The sequence below is a fragment of the Penicillium verrucosum genome (genome assembly GCF_028828655.1).
Source record: "Penicillium verrucosum strain IBT 35672 chromosome Unknown utg000001l_segment0_segment0, whole genome shotgun sequence".
Taxonomy (NCBI): domain Eukaryota; kingdom Fungi; phylum Ascomycota; class Eurotiomycetes; order Eurotiales; family Aspergillaceae; genus Penicillium; species Penicillium verrucosum.
In genome coordinates, this window is record NW_026643210.1 from 6,922,562 (window position 1) to 6,946,493 (window position 23,932).

The window sequence follows — 23,932 nt, forward strand, 5'->3', positions numbered from 1 at the left end:
GCATTTATAAAATATACATACTAAGGTCTGAACAGGGCGAATTTCTCTATCTACAATTGCCTGGCAATGGAAAAGGCTCACATTGTATCTAGATCTCGACGAGCCCGTCAGCGCCGAAACCCAACTCTTTTTTTTTAGTATTTCTTTACTTTTTCTGTACTTTTTTTTTTAAAACTTCTACAGTCTTTCTTTTCACTCTTATCTTTACTTGAATATACATAGCGGGAAGTTCACTAGTCCAGGTTACCTTTGTACCATAGTGAAACCAACTGTGATGCGGGGCGCAGGAGTCACTCTATATATGCAACCTTTCAATTTCAACGCATAAACCACTGTCAACCGTGATGGGACCTCAGTTCATGTTATAGAGTAATTCAATATTACCCGGGAGGCTTCCATCTGAGAGCTTCATTTACAATATATTCAGAAGTGGCCGACGTGTCTTGAGCACAGAGTCCCGCGTCATAGGCCATATGGCTTGCTCCAACCAATTCTGCCCCCCCCAAATTCCCTATCACACGATCGCGATGGACTTTATCACCGGTTTGCCCAAAACGGCCTAAGGCTTTGATACACTCCTGGCCATGACAGATAAGTTCACCAAGCAGAACGGATTTGTTCCGGGAAAAGCAACTTGGCAGGGAATAGATTGGTCGAAGTCGGTATTGACTTTCTGGTGGACAGCGGACTGGGGTGCCATCATCTCCGACCGAGACCCAAAATTTACTAAGGGCCTATGGCATGGCGTGTTCAAGCTGCTCCAAGTCGATATCTTCTTCACTACAGCCGATCACCCGCAAGCTGATGGCCAATCAGAACGCACAAATCAAACGTTGGAGATAGCGATCAGGCACTGGACAGCCCAGCAACGGCGTACGGAAACCGAACATGCCCACATAGACCAACCAGTCCCAGCCACGTCACGATGGGACGAAGCTCTCTACCTTTTCTTCAGGCCATACTGAACTCTTCAACAAAGGTTTCCACCGGGCATTCACCGCACAAGTTGATGTACGGCGTTGAGTTACGCCAACCATCCGACATGCTACCAAACTTGACACAGATTGATGAGATGAGTAGAGATGATGAATTAACTATATAGCCGTCCCAAGCGCCCAACACCAGCGCCCGACACCAGGGCACCTGGTGTTGGGCGCTTGGGACGGCTACATATTCAATACAATACGCTAAATTCAATTAGGAAGAGAATTGGCAGATCTCTTGGCCGCTAGTTTAGGGGTGGGTGAATCTTTATAGGGTAGACTGTTGTAGCTAACTAATGGGGGCAAGCCATGTTCAGGCCTGTTTTGATGGCTTTTTTTACTACTCTTCCTTTTATGTATACAGCGAGGAAGAGTTCGGTTTCGTGTAATTCTACGATTTGTTTAATAGAGCTCAATCAGACAACTTTAGTATCTCTTCCTAATTTGAGAGCTGGAACAATGGGCGATTTCCTAATGAAAACCATAGTTATCAAAAGGCTTCAGATTCCTCTAAACTAGATATTGAAGCAAATCATATGTGCCTTCTACCTAAACGCCAGATAACCTCAAGCAAAAGACACCTGAAATTTTAACAAGCGATATGAATCAAGGAACAGCCCTTTCTGACCCCATCTCCTGAGCCGTGTTCTTGATCGTATGAAGAAACATAGACGGGAAGCAATGGCGACCATAATGATCCTCGGAGATCTAGAACAGATAAATCAGTCAATTGTCCCCATAATCCCATAATCCCAGACCAAAAAAAAGGAAAACACATGTACTCACCAGTTTCCCACCCTCATGCTCCGCAGTCCTGTACCCAAGCCAACGTCTGTACAGATCCTCCCCACTATGCGTCGTAAACATATACGACAGTCGGTACATGATATGATCAAACATATGATCAAAATTCCAAATACTATCGGGACCCCCATTAACATTCTCCGGCGGACCGGGGTTGTAGATCCGCGCCAGTTCCCTCGGCGTCCACAGTCCATCCGCATAGATAGGGTGCGGAACATGCACCGCCTTGAGACCATGGAAGAGAGCCCACGACGCACCCGTCATCTCCGACGCAAGACCAAGACCCTTCGTCGCCTGCGCGTGGTGCACCAGATCCAGCAGACGCTTGGAATACCGACCCATTGTAATGACTGCCGCGCGGCGCGGCGTCCACGGTCCATGTCTGAAGTTCCAGATCTTGTCGGGGTATGTCCACTGTGTCTCGTGTGGGTTGAAGATCGGTAGGAAGGTTATGAAGTCTGCTTCTTCGCCTACGCCCCAGGTGTAGTTGTCTTGGTCGGGGAATGGTACTGGAGGGTCTGGGCCTAGTGATCTGATCCCCGTGCCGGATACGGGGCCCCAGATTGTGCGGTTCGATCTGTCGGATAGGCTTTTGTCTACCATTTGTGTGAACTCGCTCCAGTTGCCGTGGGCACCGGGGGTGTAGAAGTAGGCGTTGCGTTCCCAGAGGTATTTGCGGGGTTGTTCACGTGCGAATGAGACTGCTCGCTCTAGGAAGTGGTAGATATGGCCTGTGTGTCGACCGTCCATTTCTAGTTGCCAATAGTAGTCGTAGTGGGGATACAGCTGGGAGAAAATCTGTAGAGGTTGGTGGTGTTGGAGTTGGGGACTGTCGGTGCTGTTAGTTAGGTGTGTCTTTGACGCAGTTAATGGGAAAGGGTTGATTCACCTGTGCTCTTCTATCTTCGGATACCAAGCTTCTAAGAGCTTGTTATTGAAGAAAAGAGTCATATTCCGAAATTCCTTGGGGATAGCATTCCTGAGCCGGTTGATAGTCTTGATATCGGAAAATATGGGCATCTCGTTTTCCTTAACATGACACAAGAGATAGATCTGATACTCCCCACCAGAATGCAAGGAAAGTTCCATAATCAAAGCCCGAATGTATTCACGATGGTGAGGCTTCCAATTGAGCCCATTCCACGCCCGAATCAGTACAGCCGAGCGAGGATGGAACCGCTTCACACCCGAAGCAGCCACAGGTGACTCCTGTATTTTATGGGGATCCTGGGGAAGGTCGAAGGCTAACGGACTCGTATTCGAAGAGTTGGTAGTCTCAATTGACTCGTATCTGTCTGCATTTCTTTCCAGGCACAGATTTTGCAGCCTATCCCAGTCAACCTCGCACCACGGCACTGCGGGAGGACGCGTGAAGCCCGGTACCTCGTCCTCACCGTCGTCGTCGTATCCATATGCCCCGAAGCGGGAGTACCGATCCGCGCAGACGTTGTCGTCTAGACCCAATGCTTCGTGTGAACCGAATCGTGGTGCTGGGAACTCGGCTTGTTGACCCTTGTAGACTTGTACCATATCTTCTGCAGACCTGCGGTTGAGATAACGACCCCTAGGACCAAGGCAGGGCTGGAACTTTCCATGGAACTGCTTCTTCCATTCTCGGCTGTTGTAGGCCGGGTATGGATCGTAGATAAGTGGGACTGGGTGTGAGGCATTGACGGACTCGATACTAGTTAGGGTTAAGGTACCGCCCTGATAGAATCGCTTGTCTCTAATATAAAAAGTATTCTTAGCATAATATTATGCTAGCACATTCGTAAGGTATTTGGAGCAGGTACAAACCTCCGATCATGTGCTATACCCAACGCATCCGGCTCAGGTGAGTCTTCGTCTGTTACCTTGTCCCACACACCAGCATTTGCATGATATTGACCAGGCCGAAGAATCCCGGGGCCACGTAGAGAATCATAGACAGTCATAAGATTTGTCTCAGGGTACCCAAAGAGATATGAACTAATCTGGATAACGGTGACCAGACAGGCAAAGTACCCCAGCCAGCGCAACCAGGTCCACCAGGTCCACCGGCAATCCCATGGAGAGACAGCAGACCTGGTGTAAAATGGAGACGGGGTCCTGTTTCTTGTGAGGAGTTTCATAACGAGCGACAGTTTAGGAGCAAGGTAGAGAATTGCATCCTTTGGCTTTGGAAGCCACGATATGTGCGTGGTGTGCGTGGTGTGCGTGGTGTGTGTGGTAAGATAGCAAGGGAAGTCTGAGAAGTGAGCAATCAGATTGTATGGACAGGTGAAACATATATATATGAGATAAAGTTGAAGCAACGTGATTGTTTGATCGTAATATCTACGAGACTAGAGCGGTTAGAGACCTACGATGTCATCACTACGCGGTGTTGACTGCATCTCCGACTAACATTTGGGTAATATGCCACAGAACATTCAAGTTGCACAAGTTCAAAATGGTTATATGTTGGATATTATTTGGAGTATTATTGCTAATACACAAGCTGTGTGATTGTTATACAATGTACTCCGTACCACGCCGCGGGATATATAACGAGTACTTTGTAAATAGTATTAGACCAGAGGACCAATATGGTAGAAGGACTTCCAAACTTTTCCATTTGAGTAAATGTCACCCTCATTTCCCGATTTGGCTGCTCGTTGAATCTATGAAGCACAAGGAGAGTATTGACCATTGCTTGTCCTTTCCCTTGTAGCACTCATTTCCTGTGGCTTACATCACGAGGGGAATTATAGTGCCTTGGAACACAATATGTTGGTCCTAGCTACCCATAATCTCAAATATACAAAGACCAAATCAAAAATAGCACATGTCTTTCATTGCTTTCATTTCCGTACTAAATATAGCCCACCCTATCAGAGAGCGCACGATGCGGGGAGTCAACATAAATCACATGGTTATTAGGAGTTGTTTGATCAGAGAAACCAATGAGATATACCCTCCAACAGTCAAATGAAACCAAAGAATGACAATCACCCTAGCTCCATCTACGCAAAGTAACTCTTCCATAAAACACCGGATAAGTCTTCGAGCTGATCCGACGTGAAAGCCTAAAACAATAATGGTTAGCCCGTTTGTTTTAAAATAGGACCGAGGTTGAACGAGGTTGAACGCATAAGCACGAACCTTTGCATCAATGTGCCAAGTATCTTGTCTAGTCTTTTTAAATTCACTGATAATCGACTTCACGCTCGAACCAACGATGCCAGGATCATTGGCTGCGCGGATACTGAGCGAAGTCAATGCCTCGGGCATCCAATGAGGCGGAGGACTGTTGTAGGGGAAGGCCTGAATCAAAGCGCCAAGACCAAGCACAGCACCGTGGCGAACAATAATCAAGCGGTTGTGCTCAGGAGTGGGGGTTCCAGCGCCAGATGACACAGCGGAGGAGGCAATTCCTGAGCGGAAGTTCTTCGGTTTCTTGGGGAGAGGGTTGTCTACCAGAACCTTCGTGAAGCGTTCATGGAAGCGACTGACCATCTTTTCCCGCAGGAAGACGGGTGAGCACCGGACCATACCGGATAGTGTGGCCGAGGCGCCAGCACGGACTTCGTGTTGAGGGTCTTCGAGCATGGAGGCAATACACTCGAAGAGCTTGTCGCGGTCGGCGGGGTCGAGCAGGAACAGGCGGCGGAAGTAGATGATTTGGATGTTGATCATGATACGCAAGCGCTGATGCCATGATGGGGATGTCTGTCCGATGCGGATGAGAGATTGGATGAATTCGGAGTCTTTCTCGGCTGGGTATGGAATGTTGGGGAGATGACGGAAAACGTGGTATGCGAGGGACTGAAGCTCCGGATCTTCCTTCACGTCCATCATGTGCAGGAGCTGGGCCGTGAAGACATCGGGGAAGAATGGAACAAGCTGGGTACACTCGTGAGAAGACAAGGTCGAGTCCAGCCAAAGAAGAACGGTTTTGCTACCCGAGGTGTAGGATGAGGGTGTCTGTTGGCCAGGCGTTCTGGCCTTCCGCCATTCCTCGATTCGACTGAAAACCCCGCGAATCACGTTCGTAAAGTCCTCGGTAGGCGGGTAGGGGTATGCGCCAACAGAAGAGGAGGATGTCTGGGCCTCGAGAAGATGTTGAACATCAGGGTACGACTCGTGGTACCTCGTGCGATAAATAGTTGCAAGAGTCTGACCCATTGCCTCGCGGACGCCCTTGTACGGGTGGTCCAAATGTGCAAGGAAATCTTCCACAATGGGCTTCTCAAGCTGGTAGTGCCAACCAGAATCAATGATACATTGATGTAGGAGGTTGATCTTGGAACTTTCCTTGAATGCTGCGTTGGTCGACATGTCAAGGCGGAAGCTGGATAGCCAATCGACCAACGGCCACGCGCGGCGGGGATCACGGCATTGAAGGATCATGTGAAGGAATGTTGTCCAGTAGCCAGAGTTCTCTGGAGTGAGGCCGTCGGTGAAGATCTTTCGTACTATAGGGAATGCATACTCCCAAACCATGGTCCGCTTCTCCACGCCTGTATCCGTCACAGAGGAGATCAAAGCTCCGAGGATTTCAGCCGTGGCACGATGTTGGTGCTTATCACTGCCGTCTTCAAAGACTCCCTTGATCTCTTCTTTGATTTCCTCGAACGAGACGGCTGTAAGCCCATCCCGGATCATGAGCTCGAATGCGTAGAGAAGCATCATGGCACAGGACATGCGGAACTTGTCAGCAGATGGGTCCCGTGGCTCTTGCTTCAAGTACATGAAGAACTTAGAGAACCACTCGCGAGTGAACAACTTGCCCATCTTGGTGCGAACCTTCCATTCAACATCGTCATACTCGATATCCCGTGCTACATTAGACTTGTAAGCCGGCATAGTCTTGCCCCATACGAGCCAGCCCGGGAAATCGTGGTCAACGTAGTACTCCGCCTCAGGCTTCGCAAAGCTAGAAAGATACTCTTCGGTGTATCCTTTCTCATAGGGTTTGGTTGCAACCTTGATCTTTGATGGGAATCGCTGATGACCAAGAATGTAGTTCTTGTACTCGTGGGTGCAGATGGCCCGCACATCAATCATAGTGAACAGCGCGATGAGAGCCTGGGAGTACATGCCTCGCAAGCCAGGGTGGTCGTCAATAGACCCGAGTGTCATCAGTTCGATCAAGTTATCGCTGGCGATGTAGTCGAAGCGGAGACCCATAGTGATGACGATAGTCGCAGCGCGGCTGGCAATCTTCCAATGGGATACCCGTGCCAGGTTGACCAGCTCTTCGGCCAAGTCAGCTTTCCTTTTCTCGATAGCAACGCGCTTGCTGTTGACAACTGCGCGCTTTTTCTCGATCTGCCCGGTGACGTCTTCAGTGGGAGCAATTGCCTCCACAATTTCTTGATCTAGGATAGCCATTCGCTCCATCGCGCGGCCGTAATCCATGACCTGGAAGACAGCGGTGGAGCAAATCTTCTGGACAGAAGGCTTATCAACGGCGCTGGCATCGATAAACGTTCTGACCACGGCAGGCGCATACTTCCAATGCCGCCCGACAGTCTTGGCTACACTGCTCAGAAGCAGCGAGTAGAGTGCTCCCTTGATGCGTGCATGATCATTTTCCTTGACACCCCTTTGCAGAGCCGTGAGTAGAGGGGGGATGACGAGTAGTCTGCCGCCATAGACCGCCTTGAGTGCCGATTCGCCTGCGTTTTGAGCATTACGCCGCGTTTCTGTGTAGAGAGAGACACAAGATTCGGCAATATCAAGAAGAAGAATTTCATCAAGCTTGGACCTAGGACGGGGAGAAGCGTTGTGCCGTAGGCGTTGGAGGTGATACACGTTGGCCCTGCGCACAAGAAGGGCTCTGGGGTAATCCTTTCGCATACCACTCATCTTATAAGGGTGAATATCCGCGGCCAAGAGGCGAGTCACTCGGTCGAGTACATGAGCGGACCTCTCAATACCCACATCAACAAACCACGATCTGAAGGCAGAGTACAAAGCCCCAAAGCAAGGAACATCATCCTCCTGATTGTCGCTCAAGAACCGGTGTACATCATGTAAGACCCAACCAGTTCGCTCACGGAGTTCATGTATGGTACTATACAAGGGGTCTCCCTCCTTGAGGGCATACCCGGTGGGGTAGGTGAAAGCCTGTCTGATTATAGCATCATCAGAGCTGTCCAGGACAGTATCGGCATCTTCATCAGCGTCATTTGAGACACCACCCATGTCAACATCCCCGGAGGTGCCGTTCGAGGGCCCTTGTGTTGTGGTTGATGCGGCTTTGGGGTCAAAGAGGACAGAAACGCCAGACAACACGAGTCGCAGGAGCACAAGGTTCCGAGTAACCTCGTCTGACCAGTCCTTGCCGCTTCCATCACGTTTGACAAGTGATGTCTCATGAGTCAGCGCAGATAGCGACTTCAAAGCAGTCTCTGTTTGGATTTTAAAAACGTCGACGGCAAACTCGATTTCCTGGCGGGTCGGCACATGCCAATTGATGTTGAGGTTGTTCACATCAGCTTGGTAACTCCAGAGCTTCGGCTCGATGCCGTTAGCTTTGACAGAAGGTTCGTAGAGTGAGAAATCATTAGTGTAGGTCCCAGTCAGGTTGAGCAAAAGGTGATGGATGAAGTTGGAAATATGAACTGTCGGAATGCCACGGCAGTTCTGTTGCATGTAGACTGCAATGTCAAACAGTTCCTGGCGGTGGCCAATGACAGCGCTGCCGACGTGCACCACGCACATGCTCAGCATACTGACATTCCAGACCAAACCTCGATCACGAGGCAAAACATCGGTCCCTGTGGTTCGGGTTGATCCAGCACCATTATCGTCGATCTCAGTGCGAATAGCTGCGGTCAAGACAGGGACGAAACGCTTGAGGGCCTTCTCTGGGTTAACCTTGCATAGAGCGTTGCAGATGAAAGCCATGGCATCACGAGCCTGGTGGATGACATGGTTGGAGACGAAATCCACAATCTTTCCCAAAGCGATATCGTAATACTCCGGAGATAAAGAAGCGAGCAAAGGCATGAACGTGGCGGGAAGAGTGTTCACGATATTCTCTTCGGGTGAACCGTTTCGAACTCTGGAGACGTCCGGCAGATTTTCCAAGAGTGTGAAAACACGACCCAGGAAAGCTATGGTGAAGTCCCCGAAGCCACATGTGGAAGAGCGCAAGATCAATTCCTCGGTCTCATCATCCAGCTCGGTGTCATAACCTAGCTGTACATCCGACCCTTGCTCTTCCATCCTCTCCATTTCACCTGAGATCCATTGCATGGCAAGCATGTTACAGTTAATATCATCTCGTCCTTTGGTCAAGTCGACCATCGGAATATTGTAACAGGCCGATTGGATGAATGACAGAGCATGAAGCGATTTTTCAAGATCATTCGCGTCAATACCAGGAAGTGTCAGGCCCAACAAAGTCGTCATATGGCAACGATAGCCCTTGGTGCGCGAAATAACACGCGATAGCGATGTCATAGCCCGGAGAGAGGATGCAGTCCGGTGCACTTCGACGAGACCTTGCAGCGCAGGGTAGATTCTCTGCAAAGCACCAGGTAGGATGAGATGCGGTTCTAAGTAGGCCAGACCTTGCAAGGTCGACAGGGAGAAGGTCATTGCAGTGCTGCTCTTAGCATATATGCCCATGAAGATTACGTCACGGATGCACAAGACAAACCGCCGCTTCAGAGGCTCATTCAATCGTCGCTCAGGCGGGACATCAATCTCACCGGTTTGTTCGCGATTCCAACGCATGACGAAGAAATCAGTCAGATAATAAACCAGTTGCGACAGGGTCTTGGTCCAATGGCCCGAGTTTGAAGGATGGAAGAACGTCTCAACAGCTTGGATAAGACCTTCGAGCTGGGTGAGAACTGAAACCTCGGCATCTACACAAGCGGGGGAGAGCGACATCACAATCCACCTGGCAATATGATGAGCAACTGGGTGCTTCCGCCCATCTCTATCGAGCATGATACCCAGACCAGACGAGATATCCACCAGGGCACTATAAGGGGAAGTGGATTGCCCGACTGGGATTTCCAACAACCTCAGTATCGCGGTGAAAATGAGAGCAGACTGTTCTTTTGTGAATATACCATGCTCGGAGAATGGAATGTGAGCAGCCGGCAGAGAATCTCGGGCCAATCGGGAAAGATAATCCAGATATGTTGTATCAAATGTTTTTGAACGACCGACCAATGACCACAGATGGAAATGTGTAGGCAAATGGCTCTGCGGTAGGAGATCGACTCGCGAGTCGGGAGCCGGGGATGTCGGAAGCAGCAAATTAATGAGCCCGGCGACAACGAAGGCACCTTCTGAAAATGATGTGGTATAATGAGGCAAGAACTCTTCGAGCATAGCGGGAAGTTCACACGGGTCAATGAATAATTGAGCGAATGCGCAAAGCTTGGTCAAGGTCTTGACATTCCGCTTCAGATTGGTCGAGTGAACAAGGCCGGACTCGGTGGGGAGGACGAAAGCCTTGAGCTCCTTGTATAGAGGCTTCCAATCTAACACGAGATCTTTAACTGGTTTGAGATAATGTTTGCGCCTAAATTCTGGGTTAGCAACCGCACTATCCCCGCAGCAACGCTGATAATCCAACTTACTTGGTGAGAAGCATGAACATGCTCGAAAATCGCTCGGCGACCGACGGGTCAATCCCAGGAGCAAGTGCAAGCTCAAAATACAATTTCACAAGGCTGATGCGCTGCGCCCGAGTCGGATCGAACTTGAGCGACAGCCATCCGCGTAGCTCACGTGTCCAGTGCACGGCTCCGGGATTGAAGTCGCCGGCCTCCACTGCAATATAGAGCTGGTTCAAAATCTCTCGCAGATTTTGATCTCGCTCAGTCTCATCCTCGAGCTGGTATGGGAGATATTTGAAGTATGGATAGGTACGGGGCCGCACGCGGGCTATCGGTTCGCCTTCGCTATTCACAGCGACGGGCTCACCACCGGGCGAGGTCGCCCGGGAGAGCTCTTGTGCATGATGGAAATTGTCGGATGTGAGAATCGCCTTGGGACCGGAGGCTTCCATCATCAGATGAGGGATAGGGAAGGGAATGGTCGACCCGAGGTGGAGATGTAGTGAGGGAGTAGCCGTTGTCGGGTGAGCTCTGGCAGCAACAATACGTCAGCAACGCCGATGTTTCACGGGGGGGATCTCTTTTTTCCACGCAGTATCAATCACAGAACAAGTTTCGAAGGAAATCGTACTTTTAATGAAACTCTGAAGTTCCTACTCCGAAAAGCGCGGAATTTGGAACCGGAGATTGTATTTCACACGGCTGCGTTCGCATGAGGTACTCTTTTTTTTTTTCCTCGGCAAGCGAGAGGGAATATGACGAGCTCGTATTCGTTTGGGTAATTGAACAATTCAGGATTTCAGCCTCCGTTTATTCGTTTCTTCTTGAAATGCCTAGATGTTGAAGGTCAAGATGTCAAAGGGGAGATGGGCGAGAGTTATGATGACATAATTATATCGTAACGAACTTTGTGAGCTTGGACCTTGCAGAGCGACCCGGAAAGATGCAGACCAGAAAAGATATACAATATATAGTAGTAGTTGTCTGAGAAAGAATTGTGATGGTTTCTTTCAAATCTCTTCTTTTTTCCAATTTATAATAGTTCAGTTAAGTGGGCGACTGCGCCTTTCCAACATTTACCCCAACTTAGGCAGACAGTCACCTTACGCAAGCATATCGCCCAACCCAATTCGGGATGGCCGCATTTTTGGCCATTCACGGCAGTCTAGGCCATGTCTTTTACCTAGGTAACTTAAATCACATATCAAAATACAAAGCAGGTGACTCGGTCCAATATCGAGCCGGGTCATCGCTATTTGTCATTCTCTTTCATGCTGGAGGTAGGAAAGAACCGAAAAGAACACCCTGGATCAACGCATAGCCCACCATACTATACACAGCGACCACAAGGGTCCGGCTTTGCTTGGGTGAGCTTGAACTGAGATCTACAGCACTGGTAACCAAATACCAGTACCACAAGGGATACCCTGATGAGATGCGGTTGATGATCTGGACATGGTAGCTGGTGAATGCCATGACAGCCAGCAAACCCTGGGGAACTGCCAGCCGAACGAGCATTGACCCCGGGCTCGTTGAAGAAGAAGAGGGACTTTGTAATGCCCACAAGGAGGATCGGCATAGAAGGGCCAACATGGGTCCCGCCAACAGGAAAAGAGGTATATTGGGGACAGTCCAATATTTTAAGAATCCGACATCCCTATTACAGTCAGTAAGAGTGAGGACAGCGGCATTCAGAGACGAATCGCTGCTTACCAGTAATGATTTTGAACCCAGCCGTAGATGCTCGGCAAAGTCCACTCACACCATGGCCGAAGATCATTCTCGGACACGCAGTACATGCGATAGGCCAAGATTTGAGGGATGACCATCCCAGATCCTACAATACAGCCACCAACGATAATAACGGCAAGGCGAACGATGGTGTGCAGTGTAGGGCCTTTGGTCAGGATCTTCCAAGCCAAAACCACTGCATCATAGACAAATAGGAACCCGCTGAGAACCCCATTGCTGCGGACCATGGTGGCAGCCGCGAACAAAACTGCAGATGTGAGCACTCGAATATCGCGCAGACGCGTTGCCCCATTACGCTCGGCAATGAGAGATGATGAGTAGAGGTAAAAGCCAGTCATGTTGAAAACAGAGACTATCGATTCCCCATAGGGTGCGGACATAAACGCGCCCGCTGGGGAGATGATGTGAAGAGCCGCAGATAGGAAGCAAATGAGGTGTTGGGTGGCAGTCGCATGACCAAAGATATTGGCCGACAGACGATAGAGCGCCAATACGGACAAATAATGGGCAACGTGGGAGAGAACCACTCCTACCATTGCAGTGCTCGCGGGTCCAGCATCTCCGCCAGAGAGACGAATACCTATTCATAATATTAGTATGTCCAAAAAACGAGATGCCCAAGATGGGTAGAAGGAATTATGTACCAGCAACAAAGATAGATAGAAGCTTAGTATAGCCCCAGCCAAAGGCCCATTCTTGCTCAAACAGATATCCCTTTTCGGCAATATCAACGTAGTAGATACTGTCCCATCTGGCAAATTTGAGGGGTCCTGAGAGAGACTCGGAGTGGGCAACCGTTGATGGATCGGCAAGATATGAGATTAAGGAGGTGGATGTATCATAGCCTGATCCTGGACAAGCGACAACGACGATGTACAACAAGACTTTCCATGACCAAAAGGCTAGTGTCAAACTTCGAATTGGGTTGTCCAATCGTAGTAATTTGGCAAACAATGGCGGTGGCCTTGTAGTAGGTTGGACTGAAGCCATGAAAGGTTTCCAGTGACTTTCGCCACTAAGGGTGATTTGAATGAAACCTCGGGAGCTCGGGAGTTTCCGCAATCAGGACTAATAGGATCGGGTTCACGGAGTCTAGATATCGGGATATTTACCTTGTGATTGTCCCGATTTGCGGTCCGGTCTGCCGAGGTAGCCTGTAACTTTTTTTTCCAAGGAGGTGAGAGTTAAAAGGCTTGGCATAAGTGTGCAAATGTGCATAATTAGTCATTCGGGTCCACGGCCGTTCGGACTTTGGAGACTTCGGTTTTTGATCCACGTACAACATACGGAGTAACTAGGTACGATCATGATCACCTATGTATGTCTGATGGGTGTACTTTAAGTGGCGACTCTGATTCGACTCTGATTCGTGAAACACAACACCGGATTCTGGAAATCAACCTTAGAACTTCACCTTATACCACCCTGCAATACTCTGCATATCTGCACATTGGTCAAGTGAGCTTTTTTGAAATGACCATAGGTGGTTCATCAAACTCTCTTCGGCGCATCAATTTGTCCGATTCCAAAGGTTAAACCTGATTAAATGAACATACAAAATCCCTCAAATTATCCAAGAGAAAAATTCAGTTTTTGAACGTAACAGTTCCACCATACCAAGAATATATGGATACTCTCACACTCTCACACTTATATATGAGCCATATTATGGGCTCATAAGGTAACAAATCTCAGGCAAATCTGCCCATATTCCCACTAAGATGGGGCTTGCCAAGAAGACAGCGCTAAAACCCTGGTTACGAGATCTCAGTCAGACCAAAAGGACGATAAATGATCGTCACGGAATCCGGATGTGTCGGAGGCCGTACATCACCGAGCCCGCTGACAAGCATAAGCCGAACATCCAAGGATTTGTGCATTGAAAGATACATGAGTATCCATGTACTCATAGTACTCATGTAATAAAAAATATATATTACACCCAATTAAATCCAAATAACACAATTAAAATACACAATGTGGGTCTATTGTGCAACTCCTACTATGTAAATTGGTTTCACTCCTACCTTTTTTGATTACATATTACTCATTTTTGATTACTCTAACTCGTTACAACTTATTAAATTTTTTATTTTTTATTTTTATTTTACCTTTTTTTTCAATTATATAGCTCTATAAGGCTGACCGCCCCATTCATATTAAGGAAATCCTTTATCCCAAGGTTGTTCCTGCAATCAAACATACCTTCCACTCTTTAAACCTTTCATCCCCCTTGCATCTTATTTTTCTTACACATCTTGCAAGTCTTTACAATCTTGACTTGCATTTCTATCCATTTGGCTTTTGCAATCGTGATTAGGTCTTCCCCACATATAGCTCCGGAGCTGAACGTCCCCCCCGCAGCTGACGCGTTTGAATACGGGCTTGTTCATGACTATTACAACCTACATTGGGTCTGGGTGAAATTCCACAAAGATTTTGCTCTTTAACACCAATGTGGCTCCGCTAGGGCTCAAGAATGCTGTTGAATCTTGGCCTTACAGCGGATGCCGCAGCAGCCCATGTACCAGAACCCCGACCTTCTGCCTGTCCTGTCTACTCGCCTACCTGCTTACTGTCTGCTCTACCATTGTTGAACTCCTTCTACAGTCCTCCCAGACTCCCTGATGGTTCTACTGATTGTCCGGGGCTTGTATCCGCTATGGTCATGAGTCCGATTGAGTCAGCCTCGGACTCGGGTGAACCCTCCACAGAATCAGCTGTTGTCGCCAGGCCCCAAGTCACCCGTTCAGGCACAGGTCGGAAATCTCGACCCAAAACATCATATCAGTTCGCCCATCCCGCTGCTCATGCTCGCCACAAGCGGTTGAGAATTCGTCCTAAGCTCCTCCTACAGCTACAACAGGTGTCGCAAACCCCTCGGCCACTACCGGTAGTAGATATTCTACCATCGACATCTTACCTACCACTATTGGCCCGCAAGTTTCCGGCCATATATCGGACCAGAAATGGATTGGGCCCGTATGACCTAATTGTGGTGCTGAGTGAACAATACGACCGGACTGTGGGCAGCATTCCTGAGAAACACGTCAGCTCGGAGGATGAGGACGAAGATCATCGGGAGGTGGTTGCCACGATCTGTCAAAAGTATCAAGAAGATGCTCGACTGAAAGGCAAGGCGGAGATATGCCTGAACTTCGGGCCTGTCTGGGAGGCTTCACCTCTTCCAAGTGGGTCTTACGAGTTCGTCGCTCAGACAGATAGCGGCTTGCAAATCATGCGGTGGGCTTTGCGTGGGGGGAGGAGTCGTCGGATGACTACGCCCACAGCGCAATTACGTGAGGACAGCAAACGCTTCACTTTCAGCGTCATCGATCCTACCACTCGCCGACATCCCGTTCTCGCCTCCATGACTCGAAATCAGTTAGAAATCAATGATGAATATTCCACGGCTGTTCGGTCCGGCACCGGTCCCACGACTCCAACTTCAGGAATGTCGGTCGTGAGTGATGCCTCGGATGCAGAGACTCCCCTCGATGGAGGCTTCGTCACACTTGATGATGGTCTGCGAACTTTGATTGTCATTACCGGCATCTGGGTCGCCTTCCGTGAGGGGTGGTCAGACAACTTCCGCTACGGCGACCTAGTGTCTCCATCGAGTGCAAAGTCGATTATGTCTCCAACATCAGTGAAACATTTATCTCCGACGACCGCCAAAAATGAAACCGACTCTTTCCCAAACAACGATGAAGATGGCAAACGCTGCATGTCGGTTTCCAGTATTCGCCGCTCAACCGCCCCATCCACCGTGGATCGAACGCAATTCGATAGTTTGTCCAAGCGCTCCAACTCCACCGGTGCTGCATTCATGGATCGAGCGAAACGACGATCCGCTTCTGGGCTCGGCACTCGCCTGAACCGACATAGCATGTTCACTGCCTTGGGCGAAAACGGCCGCGATATCGTTGTCTCCCGTCCTCCTTCTCCTCGCCAACCTTCTGCTGAGCTGGAGGACTCATCTCGAGCCAGTCAGCCTAAACCAAAATCTCCTACAAAGGCCCAGCCGGAAAGAGAAAACACCAAACCAAATGCGGGCCCAAATGGGCATCCTCCTACCTCAAATTCCGGTATAACACAGCATAACAGCACCCGCAAGAAGAAGCCCGATTTTCTCCCCCCCCGAAGCTGTCGACTCAACTTCTAGCAAGGGAAAAGTTCGCCGCCGACTCAGTACTCTCTTTGGAATTTTTCACCGAAAACACGATACTCATTGACCTTTCAATTCCTCATCGCCATGTATACCCCTGCATCATGTTTGTGGCTAGTCCACATGTAGGCATCACAGCACCACGTTCGAGTCTCATTGCATCTGGCATCAATTGGGCGTTCATACGTTGCAGCGCAATTCGTCCGGTACGAATCCTTGCCGATTTTCTTTTTCTTCTACTCTCCTCTCTCTCTCATTCCAATTAGCATCTTGCATCATTTGCATTTGCGCGTCCTTCTGGTCTTTTCTTTTCATACCTACTTCTCACTATGTCTTCATCTTCATCTCCTGGGGGCGCAAACTCAAAATGTGTATGCTTGTATCTCACTCGTGTACATTGCTATACATCTATCCATCACGCTACATATGAATAAATACCCCATCATACATAGTAAATTCCACAAGCTTTTTCAATTATACATCTCTTCCAAGTACTCCGTATAGATTCAGAATAGTTATCTCACTAATTTCACCAATAAAGCAATATAGATCATGCATGTTCAACTCAACTAATGAATTGAGCCACTCACAGCTTCAAACTACAACAATCCCCAACATCACCTCACATATTATATAGCAGGCTATGTCAACTAGTTGCAAGCCGCCTTGTCCTCTGACTGAACGAGACCGGATACCTCGGAGGAGAGTCCATCCACTCCGTATTTGGAGTCTGCCTTGACATAAGCGCTAGGAGATATTAGGAAGGGATCATCCTGTGCAGGGCGCTAATGCACACCCTTGTGTGCGCCTTCGATCGAATTAGCGTTCGCCAAGATAATAGCTTGCGAGATAATCGCCCTGTCGAATGTAATAAAGACCAGTCATGCATTTGCCAAGGTGTTGTTTGGCGGGGTTATGGGCTGTGTACCTCGTACTCTGTGGAGGGTGGTGTATCGGGTGGGTGATGCCCCGTAGAAATGACAATGCTTAAAAGGGAGAATAGAGAATACCTCCAAAATAAGCAAAGTACATTCCTATAATAGAGAAGATCGTCGGTGCACGGAGGGATGGAGTACATATCATCTGTCCTTGCAAAGGAAATAGGAAATGTAGGTGCATAACTAGTGCCTCGTGAAACTGCTGTATGCCTAGGTACTAATCACCATCGAGAGCTCAGGGCTGTCATTGTAAAATAACGAGTCCAAGCCTCCTATATAGCGGAAAAGACAGAATTCAACATCAAGTTTTACAGCCCTCATAAAGCTTCGTAAGCTTCGTACATACTAGGTACCCCTCTAAAACCCTTACCGCTCAAGAGCAGTAACAGCCTTAGGAATATACGGCTCCTCGAGATACTTAATCTCTTCAGGAGACAGCTGAACCTTAATAGCAGCAACAGCCTCATCAATCCGCTTCACACTGTGAAGACCAAGAATAGGGTTCTCGCCAGGGTGAGTCAAAGACCAAGCGATAGCAATCTGAGCCATGCTCACGCCCTTCTTATTGGCGATTTCCTCAACCCGGTCGATGATAGCCTTATCAGCCTCAGACTCGCGACTACGGACAAACATCTTCAGCGCGCCGTCGGTACTCTCACGCACTGTCTCGCGCGAGCCCCAGGGCCGCGCCAGCGCCGCGGGCAATCGGTGACCACGGGATAATGCCGACTCCGGCGTCTTGGCAGTAGGGGATCATCTCGCGCTCTTCTTCGCGGAAGAGGAGGTTGTGGAAGTTTTGCATGCAGATGAATTTGTGGCAGCCGTTGCGGTCGGCGATGTTTTGGAGGGATTGGAATTCCCAGGCGGCCATCTGGTTGTGGGGTTAGTGAGAAATGAAAGACGAAATACATAGGTAGAAGTGGAAGACAGAGAAAGACAGGATAAACATACCGAGCTAGCACCAATGTACCGAACCTTCCCGCTCTCGATGACGTCGTTCAACGCCTTCATGATCTCCTCGCGGGGAGTATCCCGGTCCAGGCGGTGGATCTGCAGTACATCGATGTATGTGCCCAGACGTTCCACGCTGGCATCGACAGCATCGAAGATGTGCTTGCGCGACAAGCCAGTGCGGTTGACGAAGGGGCCGTCGTTTGTGGCGGATGCGGCGATGGGTGGGAATTTGCCCTCGTCGTCGACGCCGAAGAAACACTTGGTTAGGATGACCACGCGGTTGCGGGGGATGTTGTACTTCTTCAGGGCTTTTCCGACGACTTCTTCGGATTTACCGTGGGAGTAGACGTCCGCCTAGATGGTAAATATCAGTAACTTATCCGGTGTTTCTTTCTGGTAAGGTTCTTCATTTACCGTGTCCCAGGTGTTGATGCCATGCTTGTAGGCATGCTCAATCAGGGGCAGGGAGTCTTCCTCGTCCAGGACCCAGTCTTGCCATTCCTTGCTGCCATAGCCCATTGTTCCAAGGATGATCTTGGAGATCTTTAGACCGGAGTTTCCGAGGCTGTTATTTATTTGGCATCAGCATCTTATTCGAGTGAAATGTGTGCCTTGAAGTGGGGGAGGGGTCTGTACCGAACATATTCCATTTTATTGTCGGCCATTGTGATATTTGTGAGGGTGTTTATGTGAGTTCTAGTTATAAAAAAGAATATGTCAGTATAATTTATATGTATTGATCGCATTGGATATGACGTCAAATTCCAAGGTAAGTAAGCCTTGGGGCAGAGGGGAAGCTCACTTGTCAACACAAATATGGATGGGATATTGGTGGAACAAGGAAAGAAACAGATGTGAATTCCTTGAATTCCTTGGATTTCTTGAATTTCTCTTGGACTAAGTGACTAAATGACTCAGAAGAGGTCCAAATAGGTGCATTAATAATCCAAGTGAATCTGCCGAAATCCACAAGCCGTGGGGTTAAGCCAAAAGCGCAGGTACAAAATCGGTTAACTATCGGTTATATCCTACCGGCAACTCATTATCGGCAGTTTCCAAAATAATAATTTTACCTCTCTCCTGTCTACATATACAAGTCCGGGGCAATTTATGAGACCAAGGCAGAGCCTACCATCCTCAATCATTGGGGTTAAAGGGATTACTGGGCAGGTCGTCGCACATCCGACCAGGGCGGTGAAGCATATCAGTGTGATCCACGTTTTTCGAGCCGACAATGCCTACCAAATTCAGTTTAAGATCAATTACGTTCGTAGAAGTACGGAGTAGGTAGTTTGTCTTTGCATATCAGGCCAAGATCATTCATTTAATATCTCAGAGCCCCTGAAAACACAACTCTTTCTTCCTCACTCTTCGTACCATCCCCTCCTAGCCTCCTTTTTCTCTTTCTCACATGATCGACTTGAGGAAGAGGTAGCTGGGTTCATCGAACTGACCAACGGCCATCCTAGACCTATCAATGGAGAGTTCCGGGAATGGGCACGAACAAGTCTCAGTCAGTTGAGAACACCAAGGTACTTTTGGTAGATACGTGGTTCCTAGCATGGCGTTCCTAGACTGTATCTGGGAAGTTACGAAAGCCAGATTTACGGGAATTGGGGAAGTACGAATCGAACCGGTTTCCGTTCTGGCTTTTCTCCTTTTCTCCTTTTCCACACAATTAACCTGCCAGGGTATCGGGTCTTACAGTGTTGTTGAAGAAGGACGCGCCGGAAAGAGCTCGACTTCCAAGCGTTGGATTTCCTTGTCTTTCTGTTTTCCGCCATATATTTTCCTGTGTGAGTTTTGATTAGGTATCTTCATTATAAAGGGATTGTGATTGTGAGAATCCACATTCAGCTATGGGCCCCAAAACGCAGATCTATTGCCTGAAGATCCGCCCCACAGAGCTGACAGGGATCCAGAGACATCCGGGTGGATCTCGATCGTCAACTTAAAACCTTCTTTGATGTGCATAGTTCGCAGAGTTGATATTTGGGGAATAATGCTCACGGGAAAGGGGTAAGATCAGGTTGATGAGAATGCGGAAGGGACCGGGGCAACGGGATCAACTCCTGACAATCAAGCACAAGCTTAGTAGGACTCAGGTAAAAGGCTCTAGGGAAATTTAAAAATCAAACTGAGAGCTCTAGTAAACAAAATTAACATTATCTTTCTAATTTTATAAGAAAAATTAAAAGCCAACTATAAGCCTCTGTCCATGGCTAGTCACATGAAGTGTATATAAATTCCCAACACCGTCTTCCGTTCATCTCCTCGAAGCTCTGTCACCGGTGGTGGGCACCGGCTTTGCCAGTCGCAGACACCAACACAGTGCATACTCGATCGGAAGTAGCAAGATAAGAATTCTGTTGAAGCGGTAGGACAGGGTAACCGTGAAGATCGCCACAACGGCATCGAGCCAGTAGTGATTTGCGGTAGCGACAATAACACTGAGGACGAGAATGGGATAGCATATAGCGAGTGTCAAGAAGCCAAACTCAGTCAGACGTGACTTTTGCGTCGGCTTGCGTTGGAGTCTCTGCAGGAATCCGGAGTGGTGGAGGAATGTGCACCCGATCACAAAGGCATAGGTAAAGTGTAGACTGGGCATGGCGGCGAATTGGTTCACTGATTTTCCGCCAACCCAGATGCTTTCGGCGTTGCCTTGGCGCACGGTGTCGTAGAAGCCATATAAGCCGGGAAGGAGTCGGGGTGGCATGAGGGGGTAGACGCAGAATACCAAGAAGGCGGCGAGGTTTCCGAGGGTCATTGTGCGTCGTGCGAGGGCGAAGGAGGCATGGTTTTTGGCGACGTAGTAGTACCAGGAGAGGAATCTGTTTGATTTCGGTAACTGATTAGTTTGGAACCATGTGAAGTGGAGATGTTGGGGAGTTACTCACAGCACTGTGCCGGGAATATGGATTAATGAATAAATACGATTGAACATAGTCAAGATCGAGGGGTGGTTATGGATGAAAAAGGATTGGAAATCGGCTTCGTTGATCGGGAATATCCAAGAAGCGGTTTTATGTTCGAAGTCGAGGATGTCGATGGCATGGCCTCGCGCCACCGCGACAACCCCTATGTCAGCGGGAGAGAGCCACTGCGCCGTGGCTTTGGTCACGGAGTAGAACAGATAGTTCATGCTCCAGTAGAACATTTCGACCAAGAAGGGGAGTTTCTGCAGGATTCTGCTGTGGATGTGGTGCGCCCAGCGCGAAGAGTCTCGATTCTTGATATTGATCCCGCATACATTCTCGGACTTGGTATGCACTTCGTTGGTGAGATGAGCATCGCTGAAATGAGCATTGCCTTCCTCCAAAAGGGTGTAGTCGATCTTGTGGGAGCTGGAGTCTCTGTGACGGTTCACAATCAACGACCCAACCATAATACCCACAACGACCTGTCCAGGAGATTAACACATGTTTAGCGATTGCACGTAGTTTGTAAACTTACAATGGGCTCAAGCCATGCGTGGGACGCTAACTGTGGCTTTCCCAGGTCCGGTGTCTCTTCATTCCGAATAAAGAGCGCGCTGGTCGCCATATTTGCGACTGTAGAGGTCTATCAAAAATACAAAAGGACTCCCAAAAGCGCTGTAGACACAAAAAAAAAAAAAAAAAACAAATCAAGGTATAATTCAGGGGAAAGGGACAGGCTAAGTGCAGTCGCGTGTCCCTCGAAAATAAAATAAAAAGACATGCATAATTTGGATAATACAATACCGATGTAATAATATACGAGTACGATGGATCGGAATACGGAAGACGAAATATGGAATATGGAATACGGAGTATGGATGGAGTATGGAATATAATTCCGAGGTAGGGTGGAGAATATATTGACTGTGAAGAACTAGAACTAGTTAGTCCATTTACATACTCATAACTATGATTGTTTCCAAATCTCTTCAACAAAAGGTTGAGCTTTGCACTTTCAAGAAACCCAGTCCCCAAAAGGAAAAAAAAAAAAGAAAAGAAAAGAAAAGCTGTCAATGGACGGAACTGCAATGTAAGGGAGGTGTCGGCTGAACAGGAAATAATAAGCCTGACTTGGTTTGCTTAGCCAGGAATGGACCTCTTTCGACCTCCTTCGACCTGTCATGTCCTATCCCGTCCTTATCGATGGATCTAACCTTGGAAAATGCTATGCTCAGCTGATTTTTGTCCAGCTTTTAGCCCATACCTAGGTATATTTGAGACACAAACCACACTCACGGAGTACTTCGTAATCGTGACCGTGCCAAGCTATCGGGCCCTTGGCACGGTTATCGAGTCAAACCCATGAATAGCTACAAATGTACTTTGCATTCCACGTCAAACTTCGAGATTTAAAGGAATCCAATATCATTCGATTAATATTTATAGACTACATGCTTACTTTCGGGGGCTGGACATTGACAGTCCCAACCCCGTACTCTTGGCAAGTTGGGCTGTAACCGCGCACTTGAAATAAGACCGAGGAAAGCCAGATTCTAAGGCTGGCAGACATTCTTTATGAACACTTTATACAGGAGCGGCAAATAATAATGAAATCGAACCTTAGGAGATCGACGTTATTTTCGACCTGATTGAAATTTTATGCCAAGGCGATTTCTATTTTTGATTACGAATAGCTCCCGATGTATCAAATTTATGTGCTAGAATATAGAAAAAAAGATTATCAATCAGAGTTCTCAATTATTTCCGAGATATGCCCTCCTTTTCTCCACATAAACAACATACTCGTTACTTCGTAGTTCCGTGAAGAACATCATCTGCCCCGCAACTAGAGTATCGGCCCAATCGCAAGCTGCTACTAGAAACTAGCGCCGACTCTAGCGCTGAACGTATACGTATTCTAGAAATTTAATATTACTATCCACTTACTTGTCTTGCCATGTCAGACAATACAACTTCAGCCGTAAATATGTAGATCGTCCAGGTTGGTTTTTTATCCGCTTAGTAATACATGCATCTTTCTTTCTAACGTATTTCACATGCAAGTGGGCCACCCAACCCAACATACTAATTCAAATACATACCTCAACCAAAACACCATTGAAAAATACACCAAAATGATCCTCTAGCTGGGCATCTACTGGATCTATGCCTAGTTTCTCTGCATCCACTACACTACACCTTGGTGTAGCCCGCGTACGTGGTTCGGAAGCCGGTTCTTTATATATATCGGCACCGGGGGGAGTTGCTTTATCTACCTAGGTAGTTACTCCTACTAACTTAGTAATCAATTGAGAAGCCTCTTGAACACAGAGGCCTTCTTCGGCGGGTACCTGCCTCCGGGGTCTAGTACGCTTCTGCTTCTGCTTCTCGTTAGCGGCACGTAATTCGCTTACGTCTTTCTCGAGAAGAACTGCCAGACTTCGGCAAGCCCCATTTTGGGTCGAAAACTTCGACCAAAAACCCAATGCCAAGGCCTGCCTAATCAGGTATATTTATACTACGGGTTATATGCATTTTGCGTTCCGATGGGTTCCGGTGAGTCCTTGGTATGTCAAGAATGGGTTATAAAATAGGGTTTGCCGAAGTCTAATACAGCAAACAGATCAGAGGAGGGGGCTCCTTAATCTTATACGAAGTAATACCTTAATTGACGAAGCTTGCTTTTGTAGTTCAACGTCATTTAAAGGAGTTTTTTTTTTTAGGTCCTAATTACTACCCCGGGCTAGCTAGTCATTAGGCCTGCGGGAGCATCATGGGTCCGACTTAGGATATCGGTCCTTTATCTGGCTTTTTCATTTTCCCTACCTCTCTATCTTGCACTCATCGCTGTGCCCTTGCAATT

General features: G+C 48.2%; 7 protein-coding genes across 7 annotated transcripts; 2 read left to right on the forward strand and 5 right to left on the reverse strand.

Moving 5' to 3' along the window:
* Positions 1 to 584: 584 nt before the first annotated feature.
* On the forward strand, positions 585 to 965 carry N7516_002567 (uncharacterized protein; the record flags this gene model as incomplete). Its single annotated transcript, XM_057215287.1, has 1 exon — positions 585 to 965. The coding sequence occupies one exon, from the start codon at positions 585 to 587 to the stop codon at positions 963 to 965; it is 381 nt and encodes a 126-aa protein (XP_057077170.1).
* Positions 966 to 1,589: 624 nt separating this feature from the next.
* Positions 1,590 to 3,898, reverse strand: N7516_002568 (DUF3405 domain-containing protein; the record flags this gene model as incomplete). The annotated part of the gene is made up of 4 exons (XM_057215288.1): positions 1,590 to 1,691; positions 1,770 to 2,625; positions 2,677 to 3,513; positions 3,585 to 3,898. The coding sequence occupies 4 exons, from the start codon at positions 3,896 to 3,898 to the stop codon at positions 1,590 to 1,592; spliced, it is 2,109 nt and encodes a 702-aa protein (XP_057077171.1).
* Positions 3,899 to 4,771: 873 nt separating this feature from the next.
* On the reverse strand, positions 4,772 to 10,791 carry N7516_002569 (proteasome activator BLM10; the record flags this gene model as incomplete). The annotated part of the gene is made up of 3 exons (XM_057215289.1): positions 4,772 to 4,834; positions 4,911 to 10,299; positions 10,358 to 10,791. 3 exons carry the CDS (start codon positions 10,789 to 10,791, stop codon positions 4,772 to 4,774), a joined length of 5,886 nt encoding a protein of 1,961 aa, XP_057077172.1.
* An 814-nt stretch (positions 10,792 to 11,605) lies between these two features.
* N7516_002570 (uncharacterized protein) lies at positions 11,606 to 13,078 on the reverse strand (the record flags this gene model as incomplete). Its single annotated transcript, XM_057215290.1, has 3 exons — positions 11,606 to 11,993; positions 12,050 to 12,668; positions 12,733 to 13,078. The coding sequence occupies 3 exons, from the start codon at positions 13,076 to 13,078 to the stop codon at positions 11,606 to 11,608; spliced, it is 1,353 nt and encodes a 450-aa protein (XP_057077173.1).
* A 1,489-nt stretch (positions 13,079 to 14,567) lies between these two features.
* Positions 14,568 to 16,253, forward strand: N7516_002571 (uncharacterized protein; the record flags this gene model as incomplete). Its single annotated transcript, XM_057215291.1, has 1 exon — positions 14,568 to 16,253. The coding sequence occupies one exon, from the start codon at positions 14,568 to 14,570 to the stop codon at positions 16,251 to 16,253; it is 1,686 nt and encodes a 561-aa protein (XP_057077174.1).
* A 1,307-nt stretch (positions 16,254 to 17,560) lies between these two features.
* N7516_002572 (aldo/keto reductase) lies at positions 17,561 to 18,813 on the reverse strand (the record flags this gene model as incomplete). Its single annotated transcript, XM_057215292.1, has 5 exons — positions 17,561 to 17,813; positions 17,854 to 18,065; positions 18,146 to 18,502; positions 18,563 to 18,713; positions 18,785 to 18,813. The coding sequence occupies 5 exons, from the start codon at positions 18,811 to 18,813 to the stop codon at positions 17,561 to 17,563; spliced, it is 1,002 nt and encodes a 333-aa protein (XP_057077175.1).
* A 1,601-nt stretch (positions 18,814 to 20,414) lies between these two features.
* N7516_002573 (phosphatase PAP2 family protein) lies at positions 20,415 to 21,694 on the reverse strand (the record flags this gene model as incomplete). Its single annotated transcript, XM_057215293.1, has 3 exons — positions 20,415 to 20,982; positions 21,049 to 21,551; positions 21,605 to 21,694. 3 exons carry the CDS (start codon positions 21,692 to 21,694, stop codon positions 20,415 to 20,417), a joined length of 1,161 nt encoding a protein of 386 aa, XP_057077176.1.
* Positions 21,695 to 23,932: the final 2,238 nt, after the last annotated feature.